Source organism: Papio anubis, chromosome X (genome assembly GCF_008728515.1).
Source record: "Papio anubis isolate 15944 chromosome X, Panubis1.0, whole genome shotgun sequence".
Lineage (NCBI taxonomy): Eukaryota > Metazoa > Chordata > Mammalia > Primates > Cercopithecidae > Papio > Papio anubis.
In genome coordinates, this window is record NC_044996.1 from 113,062,159 (window position 1) to 113,077,002 (window position 14,844).

The 14,844-nt window shown below is 33.1% G+C and overlaps 1 protein-coding gene across 1 annotated transcript in view; it reads left to right on the plus strand.

Moving 5' to 3' along the window:
* The window catches only part of DMD (dystrophin), a 2,174,064-nt gene that overhangs the window by 853,237 nt on the left and 1,305,983 nt on the right, over positions 1 to 14,844 (plus strand). Inside the window, exon 34 of the mRNA XM_031660704.1 lies at positions 4,142 to 4,312. Coding sequence (XP_031516564.1) covers positions 4,142 to 4,312 — 171 coding nt within the window. The remainder of the gene's footprint in view (positions 1 to 4,141; positions 4,313 to 14,844) is intronic.

Sequence of the window (14,844 nt, forward strand, 5' to 3'; positions counted from 1 at the left end):
TGTTTTAAACAAGTTTGTTGCCATCCTATAACAAAAGATTCTCCTACTTTGTTACAAAATAAGGAAACAAAATAAGGAACACTGATACTCAACTGATGGGAAAGCATTATGATAATCTTGAAATAAAATACATTTCAACTGCTTGTTTGGTCTACTGGGGTACCTTTGGAATGAGATACCTTTGTATCCTCTAGAGATATGTATCATTGTTTTAAAGATCACCACAGAGAGAAAAGTTGTATCTGCACTAGATATCTCATTCCAGTGCTTATCAATTTTTATAGATGCCAATTATTTCATATTTAACATCAATTATGAAGGGCTGAATAATCTCTAGTCTCAAATGTATTGGAGATTGAATAATCTCTAATATCCTAATGCTACAGCTTCAGTTCTGGAAACATATTCTTTTTATAATTATAAATTATAAATTTTAAATTAATAAAATAAATGTATGTTATCATTATAAATTACAAATTTTCAGTTTATAATTTGGCCTGTGTGACTTTATACTAAAATAATGTATGGATGAATATTTTTTAAATTAAGAAAATACACATTTTGGTAAAGGGGAGTTTCTCAGTTTACTTTTTAAAATAGAGTTGTGTGTGGACTTTTTATTTGTCAAGGGAATTTTTACAAAATCATTGCAAGAGTAAATTTAGCATAAAATAACAGGCTAAATCAATTAGAATTTAAAACAATAAAAGTGACATTAGATGAATAATAGTGCCCTGAGTTGCTTATTATTCAGAAATGAATGATTCTCATAATGATATAAAACCCTATTTATTCCTGAAATACATATTTGAGAGCTTGTGTTTCTTCTAACCATTTGCCACATAGTAGTATCCTTAAAGCAAAATAAAAGTGTATGAAGAAATCATAATATCACAGAAAACAGCAAAAACATAGGCCAAAAATTTGTTTTTGAAGTAAATATTGATTTAGAAACATTTATGACTGAGGGATCATGTATAAATACCATCTTATAAAAATGCTGTAAGTCCTGTATTCTTTGGCTGAGAGTAAAAATATTATCTGCATTTTGACTCAAAATATTTTCAACAGCAGTAGCTTTGTCTGATAAAAGCAAAGGCAACAAAGGGAATTTTATTACATTATTCTTTTTATATAAGAAGGAACCCTTCTGTTTTAATCATCTTCAGAATTTACATGGTTCTGTCTGCCTCAATTCAGTATGCATTACCTTTTTGGAGTAATCAACTCCAGCTGCCATAAAAAAATAAAATAAACCTGATGGCTTCAACAACACAAATTGATTTCTCCAAGTTCTGGAGTCTGGGAGTGCAAGATCAAGGGGCTGGTCCATTTGATTCCTGAAGAGTAATTTCTTCTTGTCTTACATTTTCACTGTATTCTTATATGGTGATGAGTGGGGAGAGAAACATAATTTATTAAGAGATATTAAACCTAGTACCATTGATGTAATAATACCTATAATCCCTTTTTGTTTCTCTATGCTCTGATTTTTATGGAAATATACATAAATAGCAATACTAATATCATCCCGTAAATACATTGTTAACTTCCTGAAACAATGACTACTAAAACATTTTACTGCAGGTGGCATTCTGTTAAATGTATCCATTCCCCGCATACACACACAAAGTATAAAACTCAATTTTCCTTAAGATGGCAGTGTCTCCTGTTTTTTAAAAATGTATTTAGCTGGAAATAAACAAAATGAAACAAATAAAAATCAATAATGCATTAGCTCTGGGAAGATAGAATTTCTTTGAAATATTGAATCTGGAATCATTTTTCTACCAGTAGTGCATAGGAAAAAATATGCATAGAAACACACCGTAAGGTATATTTTCTCCCACCCACCCCCCATGCACCCTTACAACACAAATAAAATTCTTGCAGTCAAAAGGGCAGATGCTTTTACTTAGGAAAAAACATCACACACCGGGGCCTATCATGGGGAGGGGGGAGGGGGGAGGGATTGCATTGGGAGTTATACCTGATGTAAAGGACGAGTTGATGGGTGCTGACGAGTTGATGGGTGCAGCACACCAACATGGCACAAGTATACATATGTAACAAACCTGCATGTTATGCACATGTACCCTAGAACTTAAAGTATAATAATAATAATAAATAAATAAAAGAAGAAAAAAAATAGAAGGGAAAATCTGTTTTAAATAAATGAATTTACAGCCTCAGCAACTAAATGTTTTCTAAATGTACACACACCTCTCCTAAAGAAAATAATAAATTTTGTTATTTGGAATTGGAATTGTTATCAGGGTTCCAGAATATTTATTTTGATTGTAGCATTTTAGATGCTTTATACATATTTTCATCTTTGGTGTTTTTCTTGCTTATAGCTAGATTCTTGTTTCAGTTGCACACACACACACACACACACACATATATATATTTGTGTATATATATATGACTGATATATATTTGTGTATATATATGTATCAGTCAGTGGTACCTATTATGCCTAGGGCATGATGCACAAATGCTGGTGGTGGTATTTTAACCAATTCCATTACAATTGAAATTAATCTGGACTCTACCTTTCAGATCTCTTGGCAACAAAAGCCAAATCTTGTCCGTGTTTTATTTACCTGTAAGGTAGTAAAATAGATGTAAATAAAGCTTTTGCTCTGTACATTCAGGCACAGTTTTTTATTGAACCATCCCTAAAGGTAAATAAGGAGAATAAAGGAAGGGATTGAGGTCTTACAATATGTCAAGCTCTCTCAAAATGTTGTCTGGTTTTACCCTCAGAATATTCCTATGTTCTATTAATAAGTATATAATCCCATTTGATAGATGTGTTAACAGAGTAAAATGAGGTGTTCTGCCAAAAATCATACTCAAGTTGTGAGTCCACTAGGTATTGCAGAGCCTCACATACTTATATTCCATCATGCTGTTTCTGCAGAGCCAAATATTTATATCTACTGTTCAGATTCCCAGTCTTCATGACAGAAAAGGGTTTAAAAAAAAACCAAATATATATATAAAATATATATAGTGAAAACACATAACAACAGCAACAAAAACAAACAAACAAAAGCACCAGGAGCAACTTTTAAGAGTTTAAACTCTTTATGTGTAAATTCTACCAGTTATAACTTATAATTAATGATTTGCAAGTCTTCATTCATTCCTTTATTCCATATATAAAGCATATTTAGCAAATCCTTTCTTTGTTCAAGGAACTTTCAGGGGTATAGGGGAGTAATCTAAAGATGTGTGAGGCAAGAAGATTTGCCTTTAAGAAATTGTAATTTACCTGGCTTTTGTTGATTATTTGACTGCATTTAGTAGAAAGAGATGCTGGGCTTTTTATTAAACCAACCAACTGAAAATATTAACAAAATATAGGCACATCTGACAAGGTGGTAGAGAAATACAAATTTGTTTATTTCTTATGTGAGAATATGGATAATTTGCTTTTGAGGTCTTGGTATCAAACACTGAGAACAGGAGTACAGGATCAAGTCATGAGTTTTTCTATTAATGGGGATGAATATTGTCTTTGCATTCATCTTTTTGTTCCTATTGGATGGCAAAATTGTGTTTAAGGAGGAAGTCACCTATTGACTGTATTGTTTTTGAGCAGATGTAAGACACTTTAAAGATGCAATGAGGATACAATTGATAATTCTAGGTATTACACAAATACTTTTACCTTTTGAGAGAATTAATCTTCTGTCTTCATTTCGGTTCCTTACCAGCATGAGCAAGCCTCATTTATATATAGAGGATCGTAAACCTTCTTGCCATATTGTTGACAAATGACAGTAAGTTTTCAGTGAGAAATGAGTTTTATCTTCAGTTTGACTTGTATCATTTTATTTATCATAAACTTTGGCCATAAATTATCTTATATTAGAGAAAAATTCTTATAGCTTTCTTTTCTACCATGACAACATACAAGACCCTCTCTTTTGGACAGATGATCTCATCTGCCCTAGACAATTTTTATTCACTCTGAATATTCAGAATATATGATTTTATAAAATATTATTTTAAAACCTGTAAGAAAATAGTTATTTTAAATAAAAGACATATAAAAGTTCCAAATAAGTGGTTATAACTAAATTTGAATTACAGAGTAAACCAAATTACATTTTATTATACTTCTTTTCAGGTAACAGAAAGAAAGCAACAGTTGGAGAAATGCTTAAAACTGTCCCGTAAGATGCGAAAGGAAATGAATGTCTTGACAGAATGGCTGGCAGCTACAGATATGGAATTGACAAAGAGATCAGCAGTTGAAGGAATGCCTAGTAATTTGGATTCTGAAGTTGCCTGGGGAAAGGTAAAACCTATATCACCGAAGGTTATTTTGAACGTGCGTGAAAACACATAGTAATATGATTTTGTAAGGAAGTATTAACATGTAGCAATAATAGCATTATAAATATTGTTTCATTTTCCCTTTCTTAAAAATTCATCTGTGCTTTTCAGGACCATGATAAAACCAATGGTAAGCTTTAGCAAGAGTCTCTCCAAATCTTCCTTAGAGTTCAGTAAATTATGAGTAAGACCTTAAAAAATACATAGGTCATTAGTCTGAAAATTGGTCCAGAGATGAGATCCTATAACGTACTGGCTTGCCTAAGACGATACTGCCCAAATGAATCCCACAGTCATGAAGAGGACAAGGACACAGAGATTGAAGATAGTTGGGCTAGACAGGACTTGCAAGATTAGCATATTGCCAGAGTCACATTTCAGAAAGAATCTTGAGGTGTCTATGCAGGGGCTATCATTCCCATCACCAAATGACAGAGGGGCTCCTGTAATTGTTAGCTGTTAAATTCTTGCCCTTTCTCTGATGGCCAGTCATTTCATGCTGCTTAGAACTTAAGTGAAGAGACTCACAGCTTAATACTTTTTTTTTTTTTACAGTTTATTCATTACCAGATTACTTGAAAGTGTGTTGATATAAAGAAAATAGCTGATACTGATAACGTGTTTTACCTCAAAATTTGCCAATGTGTTAGGCCATTTACACCCACTTGATATTTTAAAGTTACCAAATTAACTAGATGTATAAGAAGTTTGTGCTTTATTTTTAATTCAATGTGGCTATCCAGATGATTCAAAGTTGGGAAATTTTCAGTACATTATGTAAAAACTTACAATCATATAAATGAGACCCAAACTGAAAACCGTCTTTTTGTAGATTCAGAGAACAAGTAGTAATATATTTTGTTCCATAAAATATTTTCACATAAATAATAGTGAATTAAATTGTTTTTCTTCTCCTTCAGAATAAATTTAATGTTAGATAAGATGTTGAATTATAGTTATTCAGGATCGTATATGAGATTACTATAGCAAGAAAAAGTATATACAGGTTAAAAGTCACATTAGCCTTATTTTTTCTTATCATTCAAACATATTACTTGAGGTACTTTTGCATTAGCCTCCCCATGAAATCATTCAAATATTATAAGGTAATGAACTTTGCAAAGGTTTCTAGGTTATCCTTGTCATATAGAAGGCTTGAATAGTCTGGAGAATTGTCTGCTTGTTGAATCTACCTGGAAAATATTTTTCATAAAATACCTGGAAAATATTTTTCATAAAGTCAAGGAGCAGAGCTAATTTGAGATCTAGTGAAAGAAAACAAAGCTTAGAAAGCTGGAATTTATTTTCTTTCTTTGTAGAATAAAGATAATTTATCACTCTATCTAGATCTTTTGAAACACTAAGCTGTTAATGACATACTCTAAAATCTCTTACTTGTCATATAAAAAGTATATTCATTTGCATCTAAATTACAGAACTTTTTTTTTTACCAATTTATTTGGAAGGTGCTCATTATTTCTTTAAAAATAATAAACATAAAAGAAAAAGATATGCCCTGCAGATCTAAGTCAGTCACATTTATGATAATCATTCTAATAATTTAGCATAAAATTCAAACTCTCATATATGAAACCCCATGACTATTGAGTACATTCTCATTTCTCATGGTTTCTTGGTAGGTGGAGAGCTTGATTCAAGCTATAAGTTTCAATTGCTGTTTCAAAAGATAAATGTAAAATTTTAAAAAACTAAAAAATTAAATTCTTTTTTTTTTTTTTTTTTTTTGAGACAGAGTCGCTCTGTTGCCCAGACTGGAGTGCAGTGGCCAGATCTCAGCTCACTGCAAGCTCCGCCTCCCGGGTTTATGCCATTCTCCTGCCTCAGCCTCCTGAGTAGCTGGGACTACAGGCGTCCGCCACCTCGCCCAGCTAGTTTTTTGTATTTTTTAGTGGAGACGAGGTTTCACCACGTTAGCCAGGATGGTCTCGATCTCCTGACCTTGTGATCCGCCCGTCTCGGCCTCCCAAAGTGCTGAGATTACAGGCTTGAGCCACCACGCCCGGCCCAAATTAAATTCATTTAAATGCAATACATTAAACGTAGTTGCCAGTCGTTCCAAGTATTTGGAATGTGACTGCAGAAAGTTGAATATATAGAGTCATTTTCTTTTTTATTATTTTTTAAAAATTTTAGACAATTTAATTTATATCTGCTGAATTTCTCTCAGTTGCATTGACCTAAGAACATTATTTTTGTATGAAAATATTTGAACATCTAGTTTCAAATATTCAAATACATAAAAATGTCAATTACTCATGAAGTGATTATTTGACCTTTAGTTTATCCAAACAAAGCATAATTTCAAGTACATTGACTATAGCTAAATATTATCAGTTTTATCTTAAAGTATCTGAATTATATTTAATATAAAATTCCAGAAAAATTATTTAGGGTGACTTAAAGAGATACATATGGCACAACTTGACAAGCCTAAATAAATTGGAAAACTAGGAAAAGGAAAATTATAGTAGATAAATAATAAAAAAAAAAAGTGCATAGAAATATATCCACAATGTCTCATGGGTGGTGGAATGGACAGGGAACAATAAAGTCACAAATTGACACCAAGCTTCCTAACAGACAAAACCAAGAGGTAAACATATTTATGAGACCCAAAGTTTCTAAATTATTAAAATAATAATTAAAATAATTTTAACTTTACTAGTAGTATGTTAGCTTTTTGCTAGAACTTAGTGCCAGAAGAAAATAAATGGGAGGGTCATAAAGGTGATAACAAGCTGATTAATATTCTTATAATAAACAATAAGAATGTTTGTTTATTTTTTTTCTACCAACATGGCTCCATGCAATAGAAAACTTTAGTGCTAAAGGGCCATTCAGGAAAAGCAATTCTATCAGAGGAAAAAATATTGGAGCAGAAGTCTAAAGTACTCTAGCAATTGTTTTCAGATTCTTAGATTCTCTATTTTATTAATTTTTAGTTTTGTATGGATACATAGTAGGTGTATATATTTACGAATTACATGAGATTTTAATACAGGTATGCAATATGTAATTATCACATCATGTAACCTTTCGTGAATATGCTTTCCTGCAACTGAGCTTTTAAGTAGAATTAGGCATCAGAGATTTGAAAGTTATTTTCTCTGAATACAGAAAAAAATGTTTCTGTATCTTTTTCCTGGAAAGAAGCCAGATTGTTTCTAGCTGATAACACATTTGTATACTTGGCCCTATATGTAATTGGAAAGCAGGGTTTCATATTCATGTGTATGTCATAGTACTAGAAGGCTTCAATAGCTAAAAATTTTTGCTAACATAGAGTTTTGTGTTTGAACCAGTCACAGAGAAATTGGCTATTGAGCCTTTTCGTGCCAAGCATAATTGAAGAAAGAAAACTCACCATCAACAACTCAAAATATGTTGACTTCTCTAGGAACCTGTATCAATCTCTCAGTGAATAGATTTATTTGAAAACACAGTTGGGCTATTACTTTAGCTATAAAAGCTATTGAAAATAAAGCTCAGTAGTACTCTCTTGATGATGGCAATCAAAAGGTGAAGTGAGAATGTTTTATAGGGGGCATGAAGTATCAAGTACTGAGTGTGATGAAAATTAATGTAGTGGTCAATGATAATACTAAGTCTAAATGTACTAGTTTTTCCTATGATTTGAGAAAACTAGAATTCACTTTTCAAGATCAAAATTACCAAAGGATTTGGAGGTATTGCTCCAGTTGGAGAATCAGAAGTCACCTTAAAAACAATATAGATTTTACTAATCTATAGTAGTATAGATTTCATAAAGTCTTCATGTGACACAAAAGTTTTAGGGTTTTGGTTTTTAACTAACCATGTTATATAATTGAGAAATTTTCCTATCCTAAATTAGAAAAGTAGAAGGATATTTAAAGTTCAATTCAGTTTTTCATACATCACAAAGCTGAGAAAAATGAATCTAACGTTAAAATCAGATAATCAGTCTAGTCTTCCATGGTCTGGCTTATTGTATTCGTGTCACCAATGCTGTTTATCAGAAATCCCTGTCATATCAAATCAAGCCCTTCCACAATGATCTAACACTTGAGTTTTTATGAGAAAAAAAAAAAATAACTGGATTCTCTATACTCATTTCACCTCCTTCCTGTGGCTGTGGGCAGGCCCCAGATGCATTGTCTATAATATAAACTATGTTGGTGACCACCAAAGCAGTCAGGCATTCTTGCTGTTTCTCCATTTCCTACTAGTTTGTGTTATTTAATTAATTTAATAATATTTCATCACCTATCTATGGAGCCATAGTCCATGTGAAAGCAGTTTTCCAGTACCACGGAAATTCTAAATAAGGTCCCATCAGAGCTATCATTTAGGCCTACCATAAAATACATAGAATTAATAAGTCAGCCGCATGCACCTTCAGAGCAGTATTACTAGCATTGAGATGAATTATTCCAACTTGTAGGGAAACCAAATAGATACTGAAAGGAAGAGTTTATTCTTATTTATTTATTTTGAGATGGAGCCTTGCTCTTGTTGCCCAGACTGGAGTGCAATGGCCCGATCTCGGTTCACTGCAACCTCCACCTCCCAGGTTCAAGCGATTCTCCTGCCCCAGCCTCCTGGGTAGCTCAGATTACAGACACCCGCCACCATGCCCTGCTAATTTTTTGTATTTTCAGAAGAGGCGGGGTTTCACCATTTTGGTCAGGCTGGTCTCAAACTCCTGACCTCAGGTCATCCACCTGCCTCAGCCTCCCAAAGTGCTGGGATTACAGATGTGAGTCACCGCACCCGGCCAGGAGAGTTTCTTATACTGGCCAAAATATCAGTTATGTTCTTTATAAACTGGGCATAGGCTTAGGGGGGCAATTCACCATTTATTTTCTAATGCTGTCCCCTTTAAAAAGGAAGGGGAAGGTTGCCTAAAATGATGAAAGAGGTGTTATAAAAGTCAAGCTTCTTGAGAAATATAGTAAAATTGGAAACACCTTAAATGTTGCAGGGTGATACCATTTACAAAAAGGATAAAATATGTAGAAATATACATTATTAAGTTATATATAATATATAGTAAAAGCAGAAACATGTGTGGGAAGTAATATAAACTGAATACAAAACAAGAGCTATCTCTATGAGGAAAGACAAAAGAATTGAGTGGGATGTGAACAGGACGCTTAAATGATATTTGTAATATTTCATTCCTTAAGATGTGTTATGCATACAGAAGTAATGATTACATCTGGTATACTATGTGTCTAAAATAACATATAAGAACATAAGAAAACATACAAAACCAAATGCTTGGGATTTTTCCTTTTGGAAACCCCACTAGCCAGGTTCTGTCAGAAAAATCTTAGTAATTAAAGAACACCTACTTGATGAGAATTACTGGTTTCAAAAGAGCATACCCACTGTTCATCTGGTTTGGCTAAGCATTGACCAAAGATTCTCCTGATTGAGCAACAGGACAGGAACCTAGCAGATTAATTTCAGCAAGATGAATAAGGAACACTGTCTTCCCAGTTTTTAAACAGGATGTTTCTATGTTTTTTTTTTTGTTTTTTTGGTTTTTTTTACTTTATTGTCTACGTTGAAGCATGATTGACAGATTCTTATCAATGATTCCTGTGTGAAAATAGAGTCAAGGGAATGAATAGCGCAAACTGAGAACTGAGAATTTTCATCAAAGTGGAACCAAAAGTTAGCCTGTGAATGGTCGGTTTGTGTGGCAGCAGTGATGTTCTGCTATCCTTAAGATCACTTCTATTCAGAGAGAATCGTTGTTAGAGAGGACAGATCTGTAAGTCACTGGGTGAGGTAACATCAGAACTGAAGGTCGTCTGAAAATGATCTTATTTCCCTTTTTGTAAACAAGACAAGTGTGCAAAAAGCTCCATATCCCTTTCTCTGTTTCTCGATTACTTTCTTTTTTAAATTACTTTAGATTCAGGGGTTACATGTGCAGGTTTGTTACATGGGTCTATTGTGTAACAATTCTAAAATTCATATGAAACCAAAAAGGAGCCCGAATAGCCAAAGCAATCCTAAGCCAAAAGAACAAAGTTGAAGGCATTACATTGCCTCACTTCAAAATATACTACAAAACTGTAGTAACCCAACCAGCATAATACTGTTACAGATAAAGACACATAGATCAATGGAACGAGTAGAGAACTCAGAAATAAAGCTGCACACCTACAACCAACTGATTTTTGACGAAGTTGGCAAAAATAAGCAACAGAGAAAGAACACCTTATTCATTAAATGTTGCTGAGATAGCTGACTAGCAATATATAGAGGAATGAACTTGGACCCCTACCTTTCACCGTAAATAAAAATTAACTCAAGGAGGATTAAAGTCTTAAATGTAAGTCCTCAAACTACTAAAAATCCTAGAAGAAAACCTAGGAAAAGTTCTTCTGGACACTGGCTTAGGCAAAGAATTTATGACCAAGACCTCAATGACAAATGCAACAAAAACAAAAATTGACAAATGGGACTTGATTAAATTAAAGGTTCTGTACAGAAAAAGAAACAATCAACACAGTAAGCAGATAACTTCCAGAATGGGAGAAAATATTTGCAAACTATGCATCTGACAGAAGAATAATATCCAGAATCTATAAGGAACTTAAACTTGTCAACAAGAAATTAAAAAATAAAAAAAAACACATTAAAAACAGGACAAAGAATGTGAATAGACACTCCTCAAAAGAAGATATACAAGCGGCCAATAAGCATATGAAAAAATCTTCAACATCACTAATCATCAGAGAGATGCCAATTAAACCCTAAATAAGATAGTATCTCACACCAGTCAGAATGGCTTTTGTTAAAAAGTCAGAAAATAACAGATGTTGATTGCTTTCATAGGGTGACCATGATTAGATTTCTAATAGTCATTCACTCTCCTAAGGATTTCAAAGTCATGTGGGTCCAGGATCCTTAATATGAGGATTAATGTTACCATGGAAACCATTAAAAGAGCTGAGCTAGTAGGAGCCATATCAACTCTAGCCAACTTCTTGAGCTTCCTAATAGAGAACAACGCCTAAGAAACTCACCAAGAGGAAGGTAAATTAATTAGAGTCAGATAAATGAGAGCAGAGATGGGCGAACTATAATTGGTAGGCCTAATCCATTCAGCCACCTTCTTTTCTACAGCCCATGGGCTGAAAATTGTTTTTATGTAAATGGTTGGAGAAAATTAAAAGAAGAACTACATACTTCAAGACACATAAAAATTATTAAAAAGGCAAATGTCAGTGCCTATACATAAGACTTCATTGAGGTGTATCAATTTATATTTGGTTATTTTTTCTGGCTGCTTTTGTGCTACAACAGCAGAGTTGAATAATTGTGACAGAGACTACATGGCTCATAAAGCCTAGAACAACTACTGTGTGGACATTTATAGAACATATTCAAACTCCTGAACTAGAGGAAAGCTAATATAGAAGCAGTGCCCTGTTTGACCCTAGAATTTTGCCATGTCTTCTTGAATGAGCATCAGAGGTTTGGCATTTCTAGGATCCTTTTGATAGGCCAGGGGCATTGTAGAATTGGTCTTTGCTAAATAGAATGATTCATGTAAGTTTTCTTCCTGCTCAAAATTCAATAGTCACACATTCCAAACCATAGATACTAGAATGCATAGCCCTTCTAAAATATAGTGGGTGGTGCATGACACAATTTAAGATGTTTAAAGATACCATCTACTTGAAGGGATTTATTAATTCAAGAATATCTTAGGTATTCTAATTCTTAATGAGCCCACAGAGAAAGAATGGGAGAACTTCCAGAAGTAGCTAGGATGTGGTCAGGGTTGATTAACTGAAGGGACAGCTGCAAGTAAGAAAACTGTCCTGTCTGCCCTTACTCTATGACCACGCTTCCAAATTATAGTTATATTTAAAAAAAAAGAATAAATTTTAAAAGTATGCCAAATTGTTTAAAAGGTAAAGAATTTTTTAAAAATTAAAATGACAGGAGGAAAACCATTTGAGAATATTAACAAATGAGATAAAAGATTGATGATGAAAACTGAAAATTTAAACTATTAATGCTAATTGGAACTTCCCACAGCCACATAGCCCTTTCACTGTATTTTTAAATTCAATCTTCTTCAATCAGAGTAGTATTAAAGAGGGTAAAAATTAATGTTAAGATTTTAAAAATATGAATCACTCCTAGCTAGCTGCATGGTCCAGACAACAACAGTGCCACGAGGCAGCCATCACAGTGACATTTATCACCCCATAAATGTTTAGATACTTTTCCTTTTCTGTTAATGGAATTTTCTAGGCTGAGGTGAGAAACACTGATAGCTGTAGAATAGAGATGATGGAAGGAAATGGCAAGGCAATCTACAGGAGATTACTACCACCTGAAGAGTTTGAATATCGGAACTGCACAAGTTCCTTGAGCTGTCATGATACCCCCTACTCTCTTGGACTGTTATGTAGGCAATAATATTTCATTCAGCAAAAGGACAGGGAAAAACGTCTATTTTGCTCACTGGTATTTCCCATATACATAAGATATTGCCTGACACATAGGACTTACTTATGAAATACCTATTTAAACATAACCTGCAAATTAACGGTTGAAAATTATAATGACAAATCAGTTCTTAAGAGAAAAAATGCTGATGTGAATCTAAAATTTTACAAGTTTTAGAACAAAAATCACGTGATCAAATGTTTCAGTTTTATAGATGGAAAAATACAAGTCCTGGTACATAGCAAAACTGTAACTGGAATCCAATACTATGTCTGATTTCAACAATTTTTTCCACTATACCAGATTATCATAAGAAATCTTATTTTCTAGTAATTTTAAAGTAATCTAAGCTTAAAGCAACAAAAAAGCTACTCATTTACAGTAAGAATGAAACAAACCATGGCTAAATTTCAAGAGCAGACAATGTAAGTCCTCATTAAAATAATAAAATGAAAACCTGTGTATCTATCACTGATTACAGTCTGTAGTCTGTCCCCACTGGTGTGTTTTTTAGATTTCATATATTGTTTGTTAATATCTTAAAATAACTCTGATTAGTTGAGTGTAAGTAAATCAATCTGAATATCTCATTACTGGCCAATATCGTTTAGCATATGAAGTGAGCATGAAAATATAACCACAGGAAAGTAAATATGTATGTGATTAATTGGGGGTTTACTTCCCTGATGATCATCACGTTTGGGAAATACAAGCTTTGACAAAGTCTAATCTATATGATTTTCTGATTTAATCACTAACATTTTATTTCTAATATTGTTTTAATCATCAAAAATTCCAACTCAGTTAAATAATTTAGTTCCATTAAACCTCTAAATATCCATGGTGCCATCTAAAATTTCAACTGGTAGAATAAGATTTTCTGGAAAAAAATTTGGTCCTATAGTATGTTCATCCTACCGCCTGTTTTATTAACAGTAGTCTTAGTATGCCAAGAGTTGCCTGAGAGGAACACACACATAGACACACACACACGCACGCACACAAAAATGGTATTAATAAATTTAACTCAAGGTGTTAAATGAAGAATAACCTATGTCTAAATAGCCACTTGTTTAACAAGTTACTGTGTTTTTCACATTTATTTTGGAAACAAAGTTTGATAATATTTAACATCAGGAAGAACAATTACTAGTTCCTCAATTATCCTTTCGCTTTCAGTTTACTTTTAGAATTTAATGACTGTCACTCAATAAAAACTTATAATGCATCTTCCTGTTTGCCTGTGGTTTTCAACGTTGGTTGCACATCAAAATCACCCAAGAAACTTGAAAAGTATACCAATGTTTAGGGCCCACTTCCAGAGATTCTGATTTAATTGGTCTAACTGTAACCAGCTCTCTCATTCAGCAAAGTTGAGAATCACTAGATAATGTGATACAAGATCCACGAATTTCAAGTTGTCTGATGAGAACTGAATTCAGCTCAGTCAACCATGTCTTGTATATATATTTTTTAAACAGTCAGCTTTCAGAGTTTAAAGAGATCTGGTTTCTGGTCCTAGATTATCTGGATAACTGCCTCAACTCATCACTCCTCTTAGCTATAAAAATATAAGAACTATTACTTACCCTAAAGTTTGTTATACTCTCATTCCCATGAAAAATTACATATCTTCTTTTTTAAGAGCAAGCACAGTAATTTATCTGTGAAGTGAAATAACACTAGCAGATCATTAACTTAGTGCAATGAATGCATCAGGCAGCTGTTACTTAGAAAATAGAACATCTGTTAAATGCCATTGGAGTCACTATTCACTGTCATTATAGTTAGAGCTGTTATTTCTGTTCTGTTCATTCTGCTTTCATGAAATTCTTCTTTAATAATACATTATTATTAAAAAGTCAATACATATTGCTATAGAATCCACTATTTAATGTTTTATGTTCTTTTTGAATTTATCATTGTATTATTCTGTCATATTAGCCTAACAGTAAAATATGTCCTAAACCTCTGGCCTTGATAGAGTCATGTTGGGGGCTGAAAAAGCAA